The following is a 17181-nucleotide window of genomic DNA, read 5'->3' as shown; positions in this document are numbered from 1 at the left end:
ATATTTCTGCATATTTGGCTCATTATCCACATTTTCTCAGAGATTTAGCAATCTGTGAATATTATTAGAGTCGCTTAATTTTCAAAGCTAGTTAACTGAGGAGAATCTGCCATAGCATTTAATTACTGCATGTGAAACAAACACAAGCTTCATATCCGGTGATTTTCACCTTGTCATTTTATTGCGTGATTACTTATATCACTAGAAACTGGACTAAGGTGGATCGTCAGCTGGCAATTTGATATTTAGTAAAAAAAAGCTTCAGTATTTGGTACCAATTAAAAAATGATGATGTAACATGAGGAAATACCATGCCTGCTGTGTGGTCGTTAGGCTTAATAATGCCCTTTGTTTTTGGCAGGAAACCAGGACTAACAGTGTCGATCTCATCTGAATTTACATATTTTCTACGTAATTTTCTTACGTAAACATAACAAAAATCAGCATAGTTACTCATAAATAATTAAACTATAAGGAATTATATTTAGTCAATAGTTGTATCGACAAGTAAAACGTAACTGTAGCGTTTAATACCAAACACCGTGAAAAATTTCTTCAATGGCAAGCAAACTATGAGTTAAACGACCAATGTGAAAAACAAAAGAATTCATTGGTCTCATTTTTGCCTGACTCCATGTTCTTCTAAGACAGAGTAGAAAAATATTTGAGTCATTTGGAATTTCGATTCCTAATGCCAATATAAACAGCCGAAGTGAAATGAATACCAGAGGTGTAGAAATGTTTTGTTAAAACATGGAGTCAAGAGGATATACATTCTCGATTTTCATTCAGAACATGTGATGAATATTGATGAGTGAAGTGACTTTTTGAAAACCGAAAATTGATTATCTATCCGAACACAATCAGAGATTCCACAAAAACAATCCAATAAATGAACAGATAAAATATAAAAAGGAAACATAATTTCAGTTGCTTTGAACATACTTCAAAACAACCTTGTCCATTACTACGACTATGTTGTTTCGACAGAAAGTAAATACATAAAATCGTAAAAAAAAAGTATTAAAGTATAAGAAATGTCTGTTGATCAGAATTAACTGAGAGTGATTGCTTTTTTTTTTTTAAAGTTGTGTCCATACACAGGAGGTTGATTTGTCAACCTATAGTACATTAGTACCATGTATGGGTGGTGGGTTGGGAAAAGACGAATTTGTTTACTTTGATCTCAATGACTTCAAATTGTATTCGTTGGGTAACACAGCAGGTCGGAGACTGTTCCACAGTGCAGAAGTTGCAGGGATGAAGGAAGAGGAAAGGAAATTTGTTCTATTTGTTTCTAGGTGTACTGTGAAGGGTTGTGCAGCAGTAGCACGTATTCTAATGAGCTTAGTACTGAGCGGGGAATTATTGATGTTATTTCGGATTAGCATTTCCCATGGAAATATTTGTAGAATATACTTACTGCAGAGACCAAACGTCTGTGTGAAAGTTTGGGGGGAGAGTGTTGGTAAGTGATGGATCATTGATATGTAATTGCCCTCCTCTGTACTGAGGGTGGTGGTGGTTGATGTCTGTAGGATGAGGTGAGTTGTGTAAGGTCTTCTATCGCAAAGTTATTTTTCTACAAATGTCTGCAACATTCAGGCCAATCATCATCAGAATCTGCTTCATTTTGACCACATGGATCTTCGGTCTTGGTTTTTCTGTTTTACAGGATCACAAGTAGATTCAACAATTTCTGCTTCTTGAGCATTCTTTTTTACTCATTGGCATAAAGTAACTACTTGTTTTACTCATTTTGTAAGAATTTAACTTATAAAAAATAAATAAAATAAATCAGCTATCGACTTTTTATTTCCTTATAGGGAGTAGGAGAGGCCTTTATCCCCAATCCAGCTTTTGGAGACTGAGTAGGCATTTCAATCTCCACTGGTAGCCAATCAGAGACTGCTGGCCGATTTCCATCACTAATTATAGCAGCCACCGATGAAGAGGCTGGAAAACAAGTGCTGCCATCTCTTGGTACATAACCCTTACAGGATATGTTACTGTCTGAAATACTGTGGGTACTACGGTCGATTTTCTTGAGTTTACTGGATGAAAAACCCGAGTTTCCATGAGGAAAAACCCCACTTGCCTGTGTCAGAGAGCGACTAACTCGGGAGTCGGTCGTAAAAAGGCTTAGAAAAGTTTCCTCTAGTCGGCCACTAGAATCGAAATCAAGTCTTCCTTCATGCGGCCAAGCAACGTGGTGTGTAAACGCCCGAAACCCGGTGTGGAAACCAGAGTTTCCGGGGAAAAAACCCGCTTGTACGTGCCAGAGATCGACTAACTCGGAAATCGGTCGAAAATAGGCTTAGAAAAAGTTCCTCCAGTCGGCGACTAAACTTGAACCTAAGTCTCATTTCAAGCGACCAAGTGCAGAGGATACAAGCGCCACTTCCACTGAGCTACACAACTTAGATTAATTCAAAACTCACGTGAACACCTGCCTATTGAAGAGTAAATATAGAACCGATGAACTGATATTGGAAGCAATAGGAAGTGAACACAACTTCCTCTTTCCCGTTGCATACCAACCAATGAAACAGGAAAGCAGAGGGTACCAACTTATGAGTAATCAAAACTGAAAATTCAGTTGGTGAACACAGTACCATCAAACGGAATATTTATAATACATTTTGCTGTCAATAAATCACAAAATTTTAAAAACTTAAGAAAAAAGGTGCCGGTACTGCATACTGTTGCATACCTCCAGAAAAAAGCATTGCTCTCCAGCAACACTGCCAAACCCTAGCCTTATCGATCTCTCGGAGTACAGTTCCAGCAGGGAGTGATACACAGATTGTAATCTTTTAATAACAAAATGCATAATTTATACACTTTTCCACATTGAACTGAAATCCAGTATAATTTGCCCAATCGGCCAGCTTATTTAAATTATCCTGAAAGCTTTCTACAAAAACTTGATTATTACATTACCTAATTTTGTATCATCAGCAAATAACTGAATATCTCCTTACAAGTCATTTCCTAATTTATGAGTACGGCATATACAAATTAAACAATAATGGTCCAATAAGCCTTTCTCCATAAGCCATTCTCGTATTCACTTCAGCAGTTTAATATCCATCCCCATTTGTTTTAATTCGTGTAAGAGTATTCCATGTGGGTCGTGTCAAAGTCTTAGCAAAATCCAGTAGTATAGCCCTTCCCCTTGTGCAACTCAGCAGTCATTTTATTATACAGAAAAAAGTTAATAAATTACTACCAAGTTGTCTCCCCACACCCAATAGATTATCATATTCTAATCCATTCTTTCTATTCGGTGAATAAGGAAGTTTGATTTTTCTTTGGCCACGTGAACGCCTTCAAGCAGCCCAGCGACACATTGTGGAAAAGCATTCTATTCAACTCTTATCCACTATATACATTTTACTGTTTCCTCTACTGCTAAATTCTCCAAATGCGCACAACGACACTACTACCATCACGCTGTCTACCGCCCATCGGTACCAAATACAGTATTTTTAGTTTGTATATTGCGTATCTTCTAATTCGCTACGGTTCAAATGCTAGTCGGTACGAATTAATTTAGATTCTATATAATAGATACTGTTAGTTACAGACAGAGCTTACCTTTCACGGTAAAATTACTCGGAATATTTGATGTAGCGATAGTTGTCAAAATTATATAGTATAACTAGTACACTACTAAACTATAACTAGTACAGTACTAAATAATTACTCTGTTCTTATTATATACCGCAATACTACCATATTTTAATCAATAATAATAATAAGATTGTAATGAATACAAGAAAATATACAGTATATATGTACCGGTTTCTGCTCTTTCTCATTTTGTTATTTTTAATAAATGCATTCCTAAATTTCACCTTAGCAGGTGGCGCTGTGCAACATGTCGGTATAATTGATAATGGCGTCATGTTTGTTTCGAGTGTAACGATAACGTGAAGTGTGTCTTAAGGACGTAATTTTAGTATCTGCAGTTTGTATTGGTGGAAGGAATTACAGTTAAATCTAAGACGTAAGTAATTTGGATTTTAATTACGGAATATACGTATTTTTAAAATGCGCATAATTCGATAGTACTTCTTCAGTTAAGGCTATGAAATGGGTCTAGTCACATGGAATCATTCCCCTTTATATGCGAGACGTAGCCCATCAGGCAATTTCTTACATATCATAAAAATTGGTGCTCTTTATTGGCTTTTGAATCACTCCATTTCCGAAATCGGACTCTTTCCCTTCCAAAAGGGCGGTTCGTTAACATAGGAGTCTACGGGAGACGGGGCGGATGCATTTTTGCATGAGTGGTAACCCGTCTCCGTTCGCAACCGGATGTGACGTCACTAGGAAGGGGATGAAACGGAAGTTACGTCAGATGACCTGAATCTCTGCTGGCGTTCCATAAGAGCCTTAGTACCAGCGAAGATAGCTTTAAGTAGTTTCCGTTTGCGTGGAATGCGGCAGACTACACAGAATCCGCCACATGAAATGGATATTCCGTTACCAGAGGAACTGTACGTACGTAGGTATATGAAGTATATCACGTAAAAATAAGAATCATTTTTGCTTGCTATCACCACACATAAACGCTGTACATCATGCCTCCATATCTTATCTACTGTTACGGTACCGTCGCTTGCGGGAAAATGGAGCCGATCACTATATGCGCCATACGCAGTCTACGTAGGTACGATAGGTGGATGTCGCGGTTTGTATTGTAGCGTAGGTTTCCATGCAGTGGACAATTCAAACCAAACACACACATCCATACGTAACGAATATATGCGACACACACACACACACAATCTAAGAGAGAAAAACTTCTATTTATTGCAAAACGAACGCACACACATCACGAAAAGCAACTAACTGACTGCGTCAGGCCAACCACCTGGACGAAGATGGCCAGTAAGTACGGCAACTGTGGTAAGATGGCACCTTTTCATCAACGTTGTGATTAGCTGGTTATTACATGCTGGCGATTTGAAGAGCAGCATTTACAAAGCAATGAACATTAGGAAGTGTTAACATCACAATTTAGTTAGAAGTGATTAACAGTTGCATTTGGAAATGTGTATTTGTGTACTAAGACATTTGTGCAGAATGTTCTAAGTGAGAGACGGTTATCGGATATGAGTTACTGAATTTTTTTGACCTTGAAGGGGGATTTTTATGCGAGTGCGCTTTTGATCTGTCCCAAAGTGGGGATACTTTCTTTGAAGTCACATAGTTTTAAATTATGGTGGCATTCCTTTGGAAGATAACCCTTGCCGTTGAAACAATGTAACCAATTCATATCCTCGGCTACTTCCTTGACCATAGAAACAACCGTACTGTCTGCATGTATGTGCGCGATCTCCATCCGAACATAATCCCACACATTTTTTTCCTCTGGATCCCATTGTGTATTATTTAAGTATTGAGAGTGTGAAATATTTCTTCTCCAGTTGTTTGGGATGACAAAGTTCTACATAACAGAATATCGTCATGAATGTTGTCATCATGCGCATATCTTACGAGCACATATGTTAACCGCGCATCATTTGTAATATCAGTGGTCTCGTCTATTTGTAGCGCATAATAACAGCTCTTCTAAACTCTTTCGCTTAACTGAGATTCTACGTCACATGCCATATCATTAATTCTGCGATGGACAATGCCATTTGAAAGAGGAATCAAATCAACATCTTTTAGTATCTTGTTGCCGAACATATGAGGGTGGTCTGAAAAGTTCTCGTCCTCGACCATAGATGACAATGAAAGTTTTTTGAAATGACCACAGGAAGTTAAAGAGGCAGCGAAGGAAAAGAAGAAAGCATATCAAAAGCTCCTGGCAAATAAGTCAGCTTGTGTTCTTAGAGAATACAGAGCCAAATATAAGAAAGCTAAACATGGTGTAAAACTAGTTTGGAGGACTTTGGCAAGAACATAGAAAATATTCTGGAGGTTGTTGAAGAAGCTTAGAAATGGAGGAAGGAGTGCTGTAAAAGGAGTTAGCGATGATAAAGGTGACATGGAAACAAGAGAAAAAGATATCCTTGAAGTATGGAGTAATTACTTAGAAAAATTGCTAAATGAAACAAGCAGTGATAGCACAGTGGTAGAAAACACTGACAAGGTATACAGTCAAGAATACGTATCTATACTTGAAGTAGAAAAAGCCATCAAGGGATTGAAATATGGAAAGGCAGCAGGAGTAGATGATATTATAAAAGTCTTACAGTGGCCGCACTGCATAGTTCAGAAGGCCTGGACAAAGGGGCGAATTCGCGATGATTGGAGTAAAGCTCTCATAGTACCCATATATAAAAAGAGAAATAAAACTGAATGCGAGAATACAGAGGTATTTCCGTACTGAATGTTCCTGGTAAGATTTATGCATGTATATTGAGAAACGGTTGAGAAGAATTGTGGAAGAAAAGCTTGGTGAAGAACAAGCTGGATTCAGGTCAAATAGAGGCTGTTAGAATCAGATCTTCACTTTACGACAAATAATTGAGAAATCATGGGAATATAATAAAGATCTGTATTTAAAAAGTTTTGTCGATCTGGAAAAGGCATATGGCAAAGTGCCAAGAGAGAAGCTATTCAATACGTTACAGTTATATGGTGTGAATGGGGCATTATATCAAGCAATACTTAGTCTTTGTTTGAATTGTAAGCCAGCAGTTAGAATTGAAGGAAGTACAGGAAGATGGTTTAATGATAAATCTGGTGTGAGCCAGGGATGTACATTTTCCCCACTGTTATTTTTTATCTATATGGATCACATTATGAAGGAAGGTGGTATTAAACATGATATCAAAATTGGAGATGTCAATGTGAGCTCTTTACTTTATTCGGATGATGTTATACTTCTAAATAAATCCGCTACAAGTCTGCAAGATTCCCTAACTAAATTGAATAACTGTTGTAATAGATATGGTATGAAGGTCAGCAATAAAAACAGAAAGACGATGAAAATAGGCAGAATCGTTGAAAATCTCAACTGGGTTGTGAAACAAGTAAAAAGATTTCAACTACTTAGTTACTATTTTTAGTGACGATGGTAAATTAAATATGGAAATAGACAAAAGAATCAACAAAGCTGGTATGGTAGGAAGTCAACTGAATAAATTCTTATGGAATAAGAGAGAAATTAGTGAGAACAATAAATTAGCTGTATGCAAGACAGTGTTTAAAGCAGTTTTAACTTATGGATCTGAGAGCTGGGTCAAAAGTCAAACACTTGACTTGAGACGGCCGATATGAGAATCCTGAGAAAGATTAGAGGCGTGAACAGATTGCATCAATGTCAATGCCATATTAAAAACGAGGATATTAGGAAAGAACTTGACATTGTCAGCATCAAGGAATGCGTTAGCAGAGCTAATCGAAGGTGGAACGGTCACTTAAACAGTTGAGAGAGGAAATATTAACAAAACAAGTGTTCTCTGCCAAGTTGGAAGGAAAACGACCCAGATGGAGACCAAGATATAGGTGGATTGATATGGTAAGAAGTGCCTTAGACGATAGAAATGTAAGATCTAATAATGTTGGTATCTTCACAAGTAACAGACTGATTTGGAGGAAAATTGTACATAGAAAGTTAGTAATGATGTAAATTTTTCACGTTGTACTATTATATCCTGTATACCCCTTGAGGGTACATGACAGAAATTTGATGATGATGATAAATTATATGAGGAACTGATCAAAATAATTAAATATGCACAGAGCAAATCATCGTATATTAAAAGAAGTGTAAGAAAAGGATAATCACATACGCTGGATTACAGATGAATTAAAAATAATTAGGACTAAAATAAAATTATACAATAAGCATAGGAAGAATTCCTGCAGTTTAGTTTTTGAAAATGCCTGTAAATATTCGGTAATCCCTTAGAGCAAAAAATAAAATATGCTAAAGAAAAAAGTAAAGAATGTTGTTTGGTAAACACCATCACTGCAAATGCGAAACAAAATTTACTTGAATTCCCAGAAAGCAATGATGATTCTACTGTTTTTTTTTTTTTCGAAATGAAGGATCGACTTGACCAATTTTGGTAATTCTGATTTAGGTCGTACAGACAGGGCGAAGTACGTACGTGAATAAATAATTGATTTTAACTATATGCAATAAATGAGGATGAAGTGATGAATGTATTAATCGGATTAAAAGGTGGTGGGATATCTTGATATAAATGTCCAAACGTTACAGTTAAAGTCTCTTAACTGTAACGTTTATATTAATAAACGTTACAGTTAAGTAACATATTAATAAATCTTTGGAACATCGGAAATTTATAGAATTCTTAAAGATTACTTCAATTCTTCCATTATTTCAAGGAGATAACAGAAATGTAATCAACAATTAGAGACCAATATCTATATTATCGGGTCTCAAAGGTTATTGAAAATCCCTCCCCCTTCTGAAAATTAAATAGGTAACTAAATGGCATATCCGTTTACGCCTGTAATGAGTACTGGCTCAGATCCGGATTCGATACGGAAAAAGTGCTGTTCAAGTTCCATTATACAGATTAGTAGTATAAATAAAGAAAGGCACACATCAGTCGTTTTTCTTGATATATCTAAAGCATTCGGCTGTGTGCATCATTTTTTATTCCTTCTGCAAATGTCTAGATACAGTATAATAATAGTTTTTAACGATTGTTTCAAATCCTATTTGAATAACAGTAAGCAATATACCAGCTGCAGATATTAGTTTTTAATATTTTGTTACACTTCACTAGTGTAACAAAATAATAAAATGCTGAATCCTACAAAGCTCAATGCTAGTAACTACCTGTTTTCAATATACAGGGTGATCAAAATTAAAGTATTGTTATTTTTGATTTTTATTTTTCATGTTTTAGGCATTGTAAAGTGAATTCCACTGATCCAAATGCTTCGAAACTTTGCAGGAATACATTGTGCAGAAGCGATATCTAAGGGGGAAAAAAGTTTCAAAATTCACCGACCGAGGGCTTTGTAAACACCACGCTACATCGCATTTGCATATCATGCAACTCGGTAGATGCGAGGTGGATTTGAAAAGGTGGACACGGGCTTTTTCCCTTCTTTCGAGTTCATCCCATCCCAGTGATGGCACTGACTTTGCCCTAACTTGCTTTGTTCGTGAAGTTTGTTCTACTCAAACAATTGCAATGCTGTTGCTGCATTCCTTGCCTTTCATTGCCTTAACAAATGTCGACGAGGTCCACTACCTCAACGTGCTCTGTGACGAATAATTAGTCGTTTTGAAGAAACAGGTTCGTTGGGAGTTAGAGGTGGCAGTAGATTGAAATCCAGTTAGTTCACGACAAGTGAATTTAGTCTGCTACTGCCGTTGTGGAGCAGGCTATGAGAAACAGCGTTGGTTCCTGTAGTGCACGTGCTATGTCAAGACACATGAGTGCGCACTCCGGATTTTGAAAGTTTACTAATATTCCTTTGCTTGAGTTGAGTGGATAATGGCCATTGATGATTTTGTTGGGAGACGAGGCTCACTTTTACATGAGCAGATCTGCGAAAAGTCGTAATTTCGATACGGGCTGCGCAAAATCCGCATGCAGCTCAACAAATTGCTTTACATTCACCCATAGTTACTGTTCTGGTGCGAGTTTATAGCTATCTTTATGATTTTACTATTCTTCTTTGAGGACATTCACAGGATCCAAAGATATGATAAATTTTTTGTTTGTGTGTGCCACAGCTGTGTTATGAATGAATTCAGTCATTTTCATGCAGGATGGGGTCCCTCCACACAACGGCCGATCAGTACAGGTGTTTCATCGATAAATTTCACTGAAGCTGGAATCAAGCATGCGTTTCCCATTTCATGGCCATCGCGGTAACGTGATCTGAACCACCCCGTGACTTCGTGCTGACGGAATTTCTCAAAGGTAGGGTTTATCGTAATCATCGTGATAAAATGTCAACTCCGAAAGACAGAATAACGCATAATGTGCACTACTTCAGTCCCGTCTAACTGTGTTCTACCGTTGAACACTGCTAAGAATGCATTTTGCGGCATACCGGAAAAACCTTCCGGTTCGATTTTCTTTGTAACGAGAGGAATCTTTTAGTGGATTATCTGAACTGAAGGTGACTTTGCCAATCTCATATGGAACTAGTTTTAGTTTATTTTTTTTATATATTGTTTTAAATTTCTCATGCAGCGAGATGCGGACCTATAGCAAAATGATATTAATGGCAGTAGATCGTATAGTTGTTTGAATGTAGCCTGGTTAGATAGATGTTTAAGTCGCTTGAACTGAGACTTCATAGAATGGTTCCTTTGCCTTTTATATTATCTGTGTCATCCTACTGCAATGATATCTTGGAGCCCAGAGATGTCACATGATAATAATAACTATCTGAGAGAGCGAACACTGTTGTGAGAGTGCTGATTTCGTGATAACATAGCCTTACCCATATCAGAGATGGCGTTTTAAGTGGATAGAAATCGCACAGTATTGACATATCACATCTCCAAAAGTAAAAATTTTGACTGTAGGTGCGTTGATATAATCCAGGAATTTAGCATAAAAATAATTAACCTCATTGGCTCACTTTAGTGAGTATGGGCATGGCAAACCCGAGTTAGCTGATGCTATACTATGCCTTACTTCATGTAATATACATCTGTTATATTATCTGTAGACTGGTCCTCTCCCCTTCTTTGCTTCTCTTTTTGCTCCTTACCTCAATACTATTAGAATATTCGAGGGCTAGGGGTGAATCTTTCCTATCTTCTATGTCATTTCGCCTATTTCAGCCATCCATCAAGGGGTCAAGCTAAAGCCAATAGGTTCCGGTCCCAAGGTCGGATAAATGGCGAGGGTTGACGTCAGGAAGGGCATCCGGTCATATATTTTCACTGCCAGCTCTAGCTGTGATCAAATGAGTCGAAAAGAAAGTGATACAAGGGCTAGGGCGCACCACTTAAGCGATGCGCAGCCCTATCGCCCTACAGCTGCGAGAAGTGGACCAAGTCTACCGCATCAACGGCGGGTGCGGTTAAAGAAGCGAGCCCAGCAAGTGCAGAAAATGTTGCGAGTGGGGATGTTGGAAGCATGACTGGAAGGGGAAGTGAGGTGGAAGATGTGATGAGGAATAGGAAATTAGATATTCTATGCATGCAGGAGAAAGGTGGAAGGGGCGAAATGCAAAGGAACTACGAGACTGGTATAAATTGTTCTACTCTGAAGTGAATAAAGAGGGAAGAAATGGTTTTGGAATTGTGGTGTGTGGCAGAATGAAGGGCGAAGTACTGGAAGTGGATAGGAGAAACGACAGCATCATCCAAATGAAACTGGGTCTTGGAGAAGTGCAACTGGTCGTCTTGTATGTACGTCCCTGAAGTTGGCTGTAGAGCCATGAAGAAATGAGAGAACTGGAAGAAAACGAGACGATGATTGTCGGAGAAGAATGGACACATAGGGAGACAGAATAGGGACCATGAAATGGTGCATGGTGTCCATGGAATGGAAATTATGAACCAGGAAGGAGAGAGGATTTTGGACTTTGCAGTAGCGTTTGATTTTGCAATTGTGAACTGCCTTTACTTTAAGAGGGAAGAGCATTTGATAACATTTAGAAGTGGGAATGATAGTTCTCAGATTGACTACATCTTCACTAGAAGAAAACGTCTTAAGGCAGTAACAAATTGTAAGGTAATCCCAACAGATCTAGTTGCGCAGCAATACCAGTTGCTGTTCGCAGACTAAAATGAATTTGAAGACAAGAATCTTTGGAAGCCATGGGAGGAAGAAAATTAAGTGGTTTTGCGTAAAAGAAGAGAGTGTGATGAACCTTTTCAGGGAGAAGGTGTTAGAGAGGATTTCGGATGGACTGGAAAGATTGGTGGAGACATAATTTCAAAGCAATTCTCAGCTGTGCAATTGAGGTGCTTTGTGAAACATCCGGAAAGTTCAGAGAGCAGAAGGAGGGTTGGTGGTGGAATAATAATGCACAAGAAGCAGTGATGGCTAAGAGGAAGGCAAAGTAGAAGTGGGACAAGTCAAGAGTGGAAGAGGACAGAGAGAAAAAGCAAGAAGCCAAGAGATTTGTTGCACAGGCAAAGGCCATGGCATATCAAGACCTTTATGATCAATATGAAACAGAGGAAGGACAGAGAAAGATTTATCGATTGTCCAAATGTAGAAATAAGGCATCAAAGTACATTGTACATGTGAGACAGATCAAAGACTCTTGAGGAAGGGTATTAAGGAGGAATGTGGATATAAGAAACAGGTGGAGAATATTCTTTAATGCGCTTTTGAATGAAGCAAATGCAAGGAATCACAGAGATGTGAAGTGAAGGAAGCCATACAGAGGATGAAGAATGGAAAATCGGTTGGCCCTGACAGGTTCCCAGTGGCGGCATGGAAGGCACTAGGGCAAGAGGGAATTGAAGTGCTGTGGGACCTGTTAATAAAAGTTTGTCAACAGGAAAATATACCTAAGGAATGGAGAGAAAGTACCCTTGTCCTCATCTACAAGACTAAAGGGGATGCACAAGACTAAGAATTACAGAGGAATAAAGTTCATGTCCCACACATTGAATATCCTAGAGAGGGTTTCTTGATGGAAGATCGAGGAAGGAAGTGAAGATTGCAAAGGAGCAATTTGGCTTCATGGCTGGTCGATCGACGACAGATGCTATCTTTGGGTTACGACAGATGATGGATAAGTTTTGAGAGAAACAACGGGAGCTACATCTGGTATTTATTGATCTGGAAAAAGCGTATGATAGAGACCCAAGGCAAGAAGTCTGGAGGTGTCTGAGGGAGAAGGTGGTACCAGAGAAATATCAGGTAGGTGCAGAGGTACAGAAATGTGAAGACAAGAGTTCGAACCTGCCTAGGACTGAGGGAAAGTTTTCCAGTGACAGTTGGCTTTCATCAAGCGTTAACATTAAGTCCGTTCCTGTTTAATATTGTGATGGAGGTGATGACTGAAGAGGTGAGAGAAGATGCTCCTTGGACTATGTTGTATGTAGATGACATCTTGCTACCTGCAGAATCAACAGAAGTGGCAGCTAAACTGGAAAGTGGAGGAAAGTACTGAGAGAGAGAGGTATGAGAGTGAGCAGAAGTAAGAGAGTATGTGTTGTAAAGTGGATGGCAGCCAGGAGACAAACCTGGAGCTGGAAGGAAATGTCATCAGGAAGGTCAGCGATTTTAGATACTTAGGTTCAACAATGAAAGAGGATGGTGAGGCTCAGAATGAAGTGGGATGGAGGACCAAGAGAGAGAGAGAGATGGCTGGAGTGCTGTCGAAAAGAGGTTCAATCTAAAAGGCAAAATCTACCTGACAGTAGTGAGACCATCTATGACGTATGCTATGGAAGCTGGCCCTGAAGAAAAATCTCATCATGCTTAGGTTGATGTGTGGTATGTCCAGAATGGATCGTCTGAGAAATGACTATGTAAGAGGAACGGTGAAAGTTACGAACTTAGGAACAAAGATACAGGAGGTGTTTGAGATATTTTGGTCACATGATGAGGAGGGAGGAAGAGTATGTGGGAAGAAAGGTTATGCAGATGGTTGTGCAGGGGAGGTGGAAATGGGTGTCTAAAGAAGAGATGCAGGGAGATGGTGGAGGAGGACTTGAAGATGAAGAACTTGAATGTGGCTACAACCAAGACAGGAGGTTGTGGTGGACACTCACCAAAAACAGCGACCCTAGTTAAGTGGGAAAAGCTGAAGAAGAAGGATAAAAATAATTTCAATTGCTAAAAGATTCTTATGAAAATACATTAATGCATATAATAAAATTTTGCAGTCATATGCTCTTTGTTTTTTTCTAATCCAATGACAAATGAAACGTTTTATAAATAAATATAAAGTTTAATATTTATAGCGCTTATCATTCTACATTATAATTTTGTATTCATTGCTGAAGGGAGGAGTGAAGAAACTTATCATTCTTAGAGAACTACATCATTAAAAAGCAATGACTCCTTTTTAATGAAAAGAAATTTCACTAATGAAATAAATCCTTTATTATATTATATTATGTTTATTATACTCAAAAAGTTGTCTCTAACAACTTTATAATTTTTATCACAATCTGTGTTTAATTTTTTGTAGGAAAAGTCAATTAAAAATTAGCAGATACCGGCAAAGAAGAAATGCTGAAGGTGCTGCCCTTCTTTCGTCATCAATGTACAAGTTGTTCCGAACATTAAAAATCGACCAAGTTTAAGAACGAGCACTCACTGAAAGAACTACTCAAAATAATTTAAGCAAAACTAAATTCAAAAAATATCCATTGCAAAACATGGTAAAAAATCATTTGCAGTGTGAAACAGAGATTTTGGAAACAGGATATCTTAAACGAATATATATCGAACTCAACGAATGCCTTTTTCGTTTACGGTATTAAGAAAGCATTAATAAAGTCATTACATAATTTATTCTACAATAGAAACGAAATCGATGTCTTGTAATATCTGCGGAAAAAAGTATTTAAAAGCAGGTAACTTGAAAAAACATTTATTAGTTCACAATCATTTACAACAGGTATCTTATGAAGTTTGTCCCAAGATATTTACAAAATCTGGTAATCTTAAAAACGAATTATTTCTTGACACTATGCAGTCTTTTTATTCTGCAACATGTGGCAAAGCCTTTTCCATATCAAGTCAATTGAAAAGACATTTGTTAGTTCACACCAAAGAAAAACCATTCTCATGTGCAACTTGTGGGAAGTCATTTTCACAGTCATAACACTTGAAAACTCATTTATTAGTTCATACTCAAAAGGAACCATTCTGTTGTGAAAAATGTGGAAAGGCATTTTCACAGTCAAGTGACATGAAGAGACATTTAATGGTTCACTCCCAAGAAAAAGCATTCTGTTGTGAGAGATGTGGAAAGGCATTTTCAGAGTCATGCCACTTGAAAACCCATTTATTAATTCATACTCAAGAGAAACTATTCTGTTGTAAGAGATGTGGAAAGGCATTTTCAACATCAAGTGACATGAAGAGACATTTAGTAGTTCACTCCCAAGAAAAACCATTCTGTTGTGAGAGATGTGGAAAGGCATTTTCACGGTTATGCCACTTGAAAACCCATTTATTAGTTCATACTCAAGAGAAACCAATCTGGTGTGAAAAATGTGGAAAGGCATTTACACAGTCAAACAAGTTTAAAACCCATTTGTTAGTTCACACTAAAGAAAAACGTTTCATCTGTGCAACTTGTGGGAAAGCATTTTCACAGTCATGCCACTTGAAAACCCACTTATTAGTTCATACTCAAGAAAAACCATTCTGTTGTGATAGATGTGGAAAGGCATTTTCACGGTCATGCCACTTGAAAACCCATTTATTAATTCATACTGAAGAGAAACCATTCCGTTGTGAGAGATGTGGAAAGGCATTTTCAAGGTCAAGTGATATGAAGAGACATTTAGTAGTTCACTCCCAAGAAAAACCATTCTGTTGTGATCTATGTGGAAAGGCATTTTCACAGTCATGCCACTTGAAAACCCATTTCTTAGTTCATACTCAAGAGAAACCATTCTGTTGTGAGATATGTAGAAAGGCTTTTTCAACGTCAAGTGAAATGAAGAGACATTTATTAGTTCACTCCCAAGAAAAACCATTCTGTTGTGATCAATGTGGAAAGGCATTTTCAGATTCATGCCACTTGAAAACCCATTTATTAATTCATACTCAAGAGAAACCATTCCGTTGTGTGAGATGTGAAAAGGCATTTTCAAAATCAAGTGTCATGAAGAGACATTTACTGGTTCACTCCCAAGAAAAACCATTCTGTTGTGATAGATGTGGAAAGGCATTTTCACAGTCATGCCACTTGAAAACCCATTTATTAATTCATACTCAAGAGAAACCATTCTGTTGTGAGAGATGTGGAAAGGCATTTTCAACGTCAAGTGATATGAAGAGACATTTAGTAGTTCACTCCCAAGAAAAACCATTCTGTTGTGATCGATGTGGAAAGGCATTTTCACAGTCAAGCCACTTGAAATCCCATTTCTTAGTTCATACTCAAGAGAAACCATTCTGTTGTCAGAGATGTGGAAAGGCGTTTTCGCAGTCAAGTAACATGAAGAAGCATTTAGAAGTTCACTCCTAAGAAAAACCATTCTCTTTTGAGAGTTGGGAAAGGCATTTTCACAAGCATATAACATAAAATGACATTTATTAGTTCATAATCAATAAAATTAATTATCTTGAAATTTTTTCAAGTTTTCGAAACTTTGTAATCTTTAGGCCGTTTATTAGATCACACTGAGGAGAAATCATGAAATTTGTGGCAAATCATATTCGGTATTATGCGAATTGGAAACCATTCACTGTTTCCTATTCACTAAAATCCAATTTTCCGTTAAGTATACTTTGAAGAGCACACAGATTTTATAACTTCTTATCAGTTCTCAGAAGTAAGGAAAGACGATTTTTAACCGAAAGGGTTTCTAACAAGAAATTTTTCTATCCTGTGAACGTTTTAATCCTGAAATCAATTTAATTTGAAAGGCATTTAAGAGTTCAAAATCAAGAGAGACTTTGTGTGAACTTTAATGCAAACCTTTTTCTCAAATATGTGAATTGAAAACATTACACTTTTGAGAGGTTATTTTCTCTCGTGTATCTTGTTGCATTGCTCTCATGGCTGAGTAACTTGAAAAGACATTTCATAATTCATTTTCAGTATGTTTCTCTCATGTGCAACATGTGAAAGACTTCGGTAAAAAATGTTATTATTATGAGGTGTAAAATGTTAAAGAAATAATTTTGATAAGTAATAATTTTGTAGTATTGTAGCCAGAAAGTTTATGACAGAGTGGCGTGCTATACCTTACAAAAGCCATTTGCCTCTATATGTTAAAAATATGTCAGAAACCTAAATCAGGAGATCTATTTAACTACGTCCACTTTTACTAAGAAGGACAGCCTTCTATGTTGATTGTTATCGTAAAATTTATATCTCAAGATGTCCAGACCTTCGTATGTTCTCAGTCATTTTGATATTAAACACGAATTAAATATTTTGCCGTCAAAATTCAATATGGGAAATTTCTTATTTCACATTAAGAAACCTTCTCAACTATACAAAATTAGTAGTTGTTCTGAATTCAAATGAAACGAAACATTTCAGTTTCACAAAATACAAGGTCTTCGCGAATTGTACGTAATTGACGTTTTCTGTTATCAATACATTAAT

At 37.3% G+C, this 17181-nt stretch overlaps 1 protein-coding gene across 1 annotated transcript; it reads left to right on the top strand.

The window, feature by feature from the left end:
* The first annotated feature begins 3887 nt into the window (after positions 1-3887).
* On the top strand, positions 3888-16855 carry LOC150094989 (uncharacterized). The gene is made up of 2 exons (XM_090411025.1): positions 3888-4012; positions 14077-16855. Exon 2 carries the CDS (start codon positions 14803-14805, stop codon positions 16090-16092), a length of 1290 nt encoding a protein of 429 aa, XP_090267151.1. The 5' UTR covers positions 3888-4012; positions 14077-14802; the 3' UTR covers positions 16093-16855.
* Positions 16856-17181: the final 326 nt, after the last annotated feature.

Source organism: Typopeltis vanoorti, chromosome 21, assembly GCF_054136105.1.
Source record: "Typopeltis vanoorti isolate ZY-2024b chromosome 21, IOZ_Tvanoo_1.0, whole genome shotgun sequence".
In the NCBI taxonomy this organism is placed as follows: domain Eukaryota; kingdom Metazoa; phylum Arthropoda; class Arachnida; order Uropygi; family Thelyphonidae; genus Typopeltis; species Typopeltis vanoorti.
This window is presented reverse-complemented; position numbering and strand designations above follow the sequence as displayed.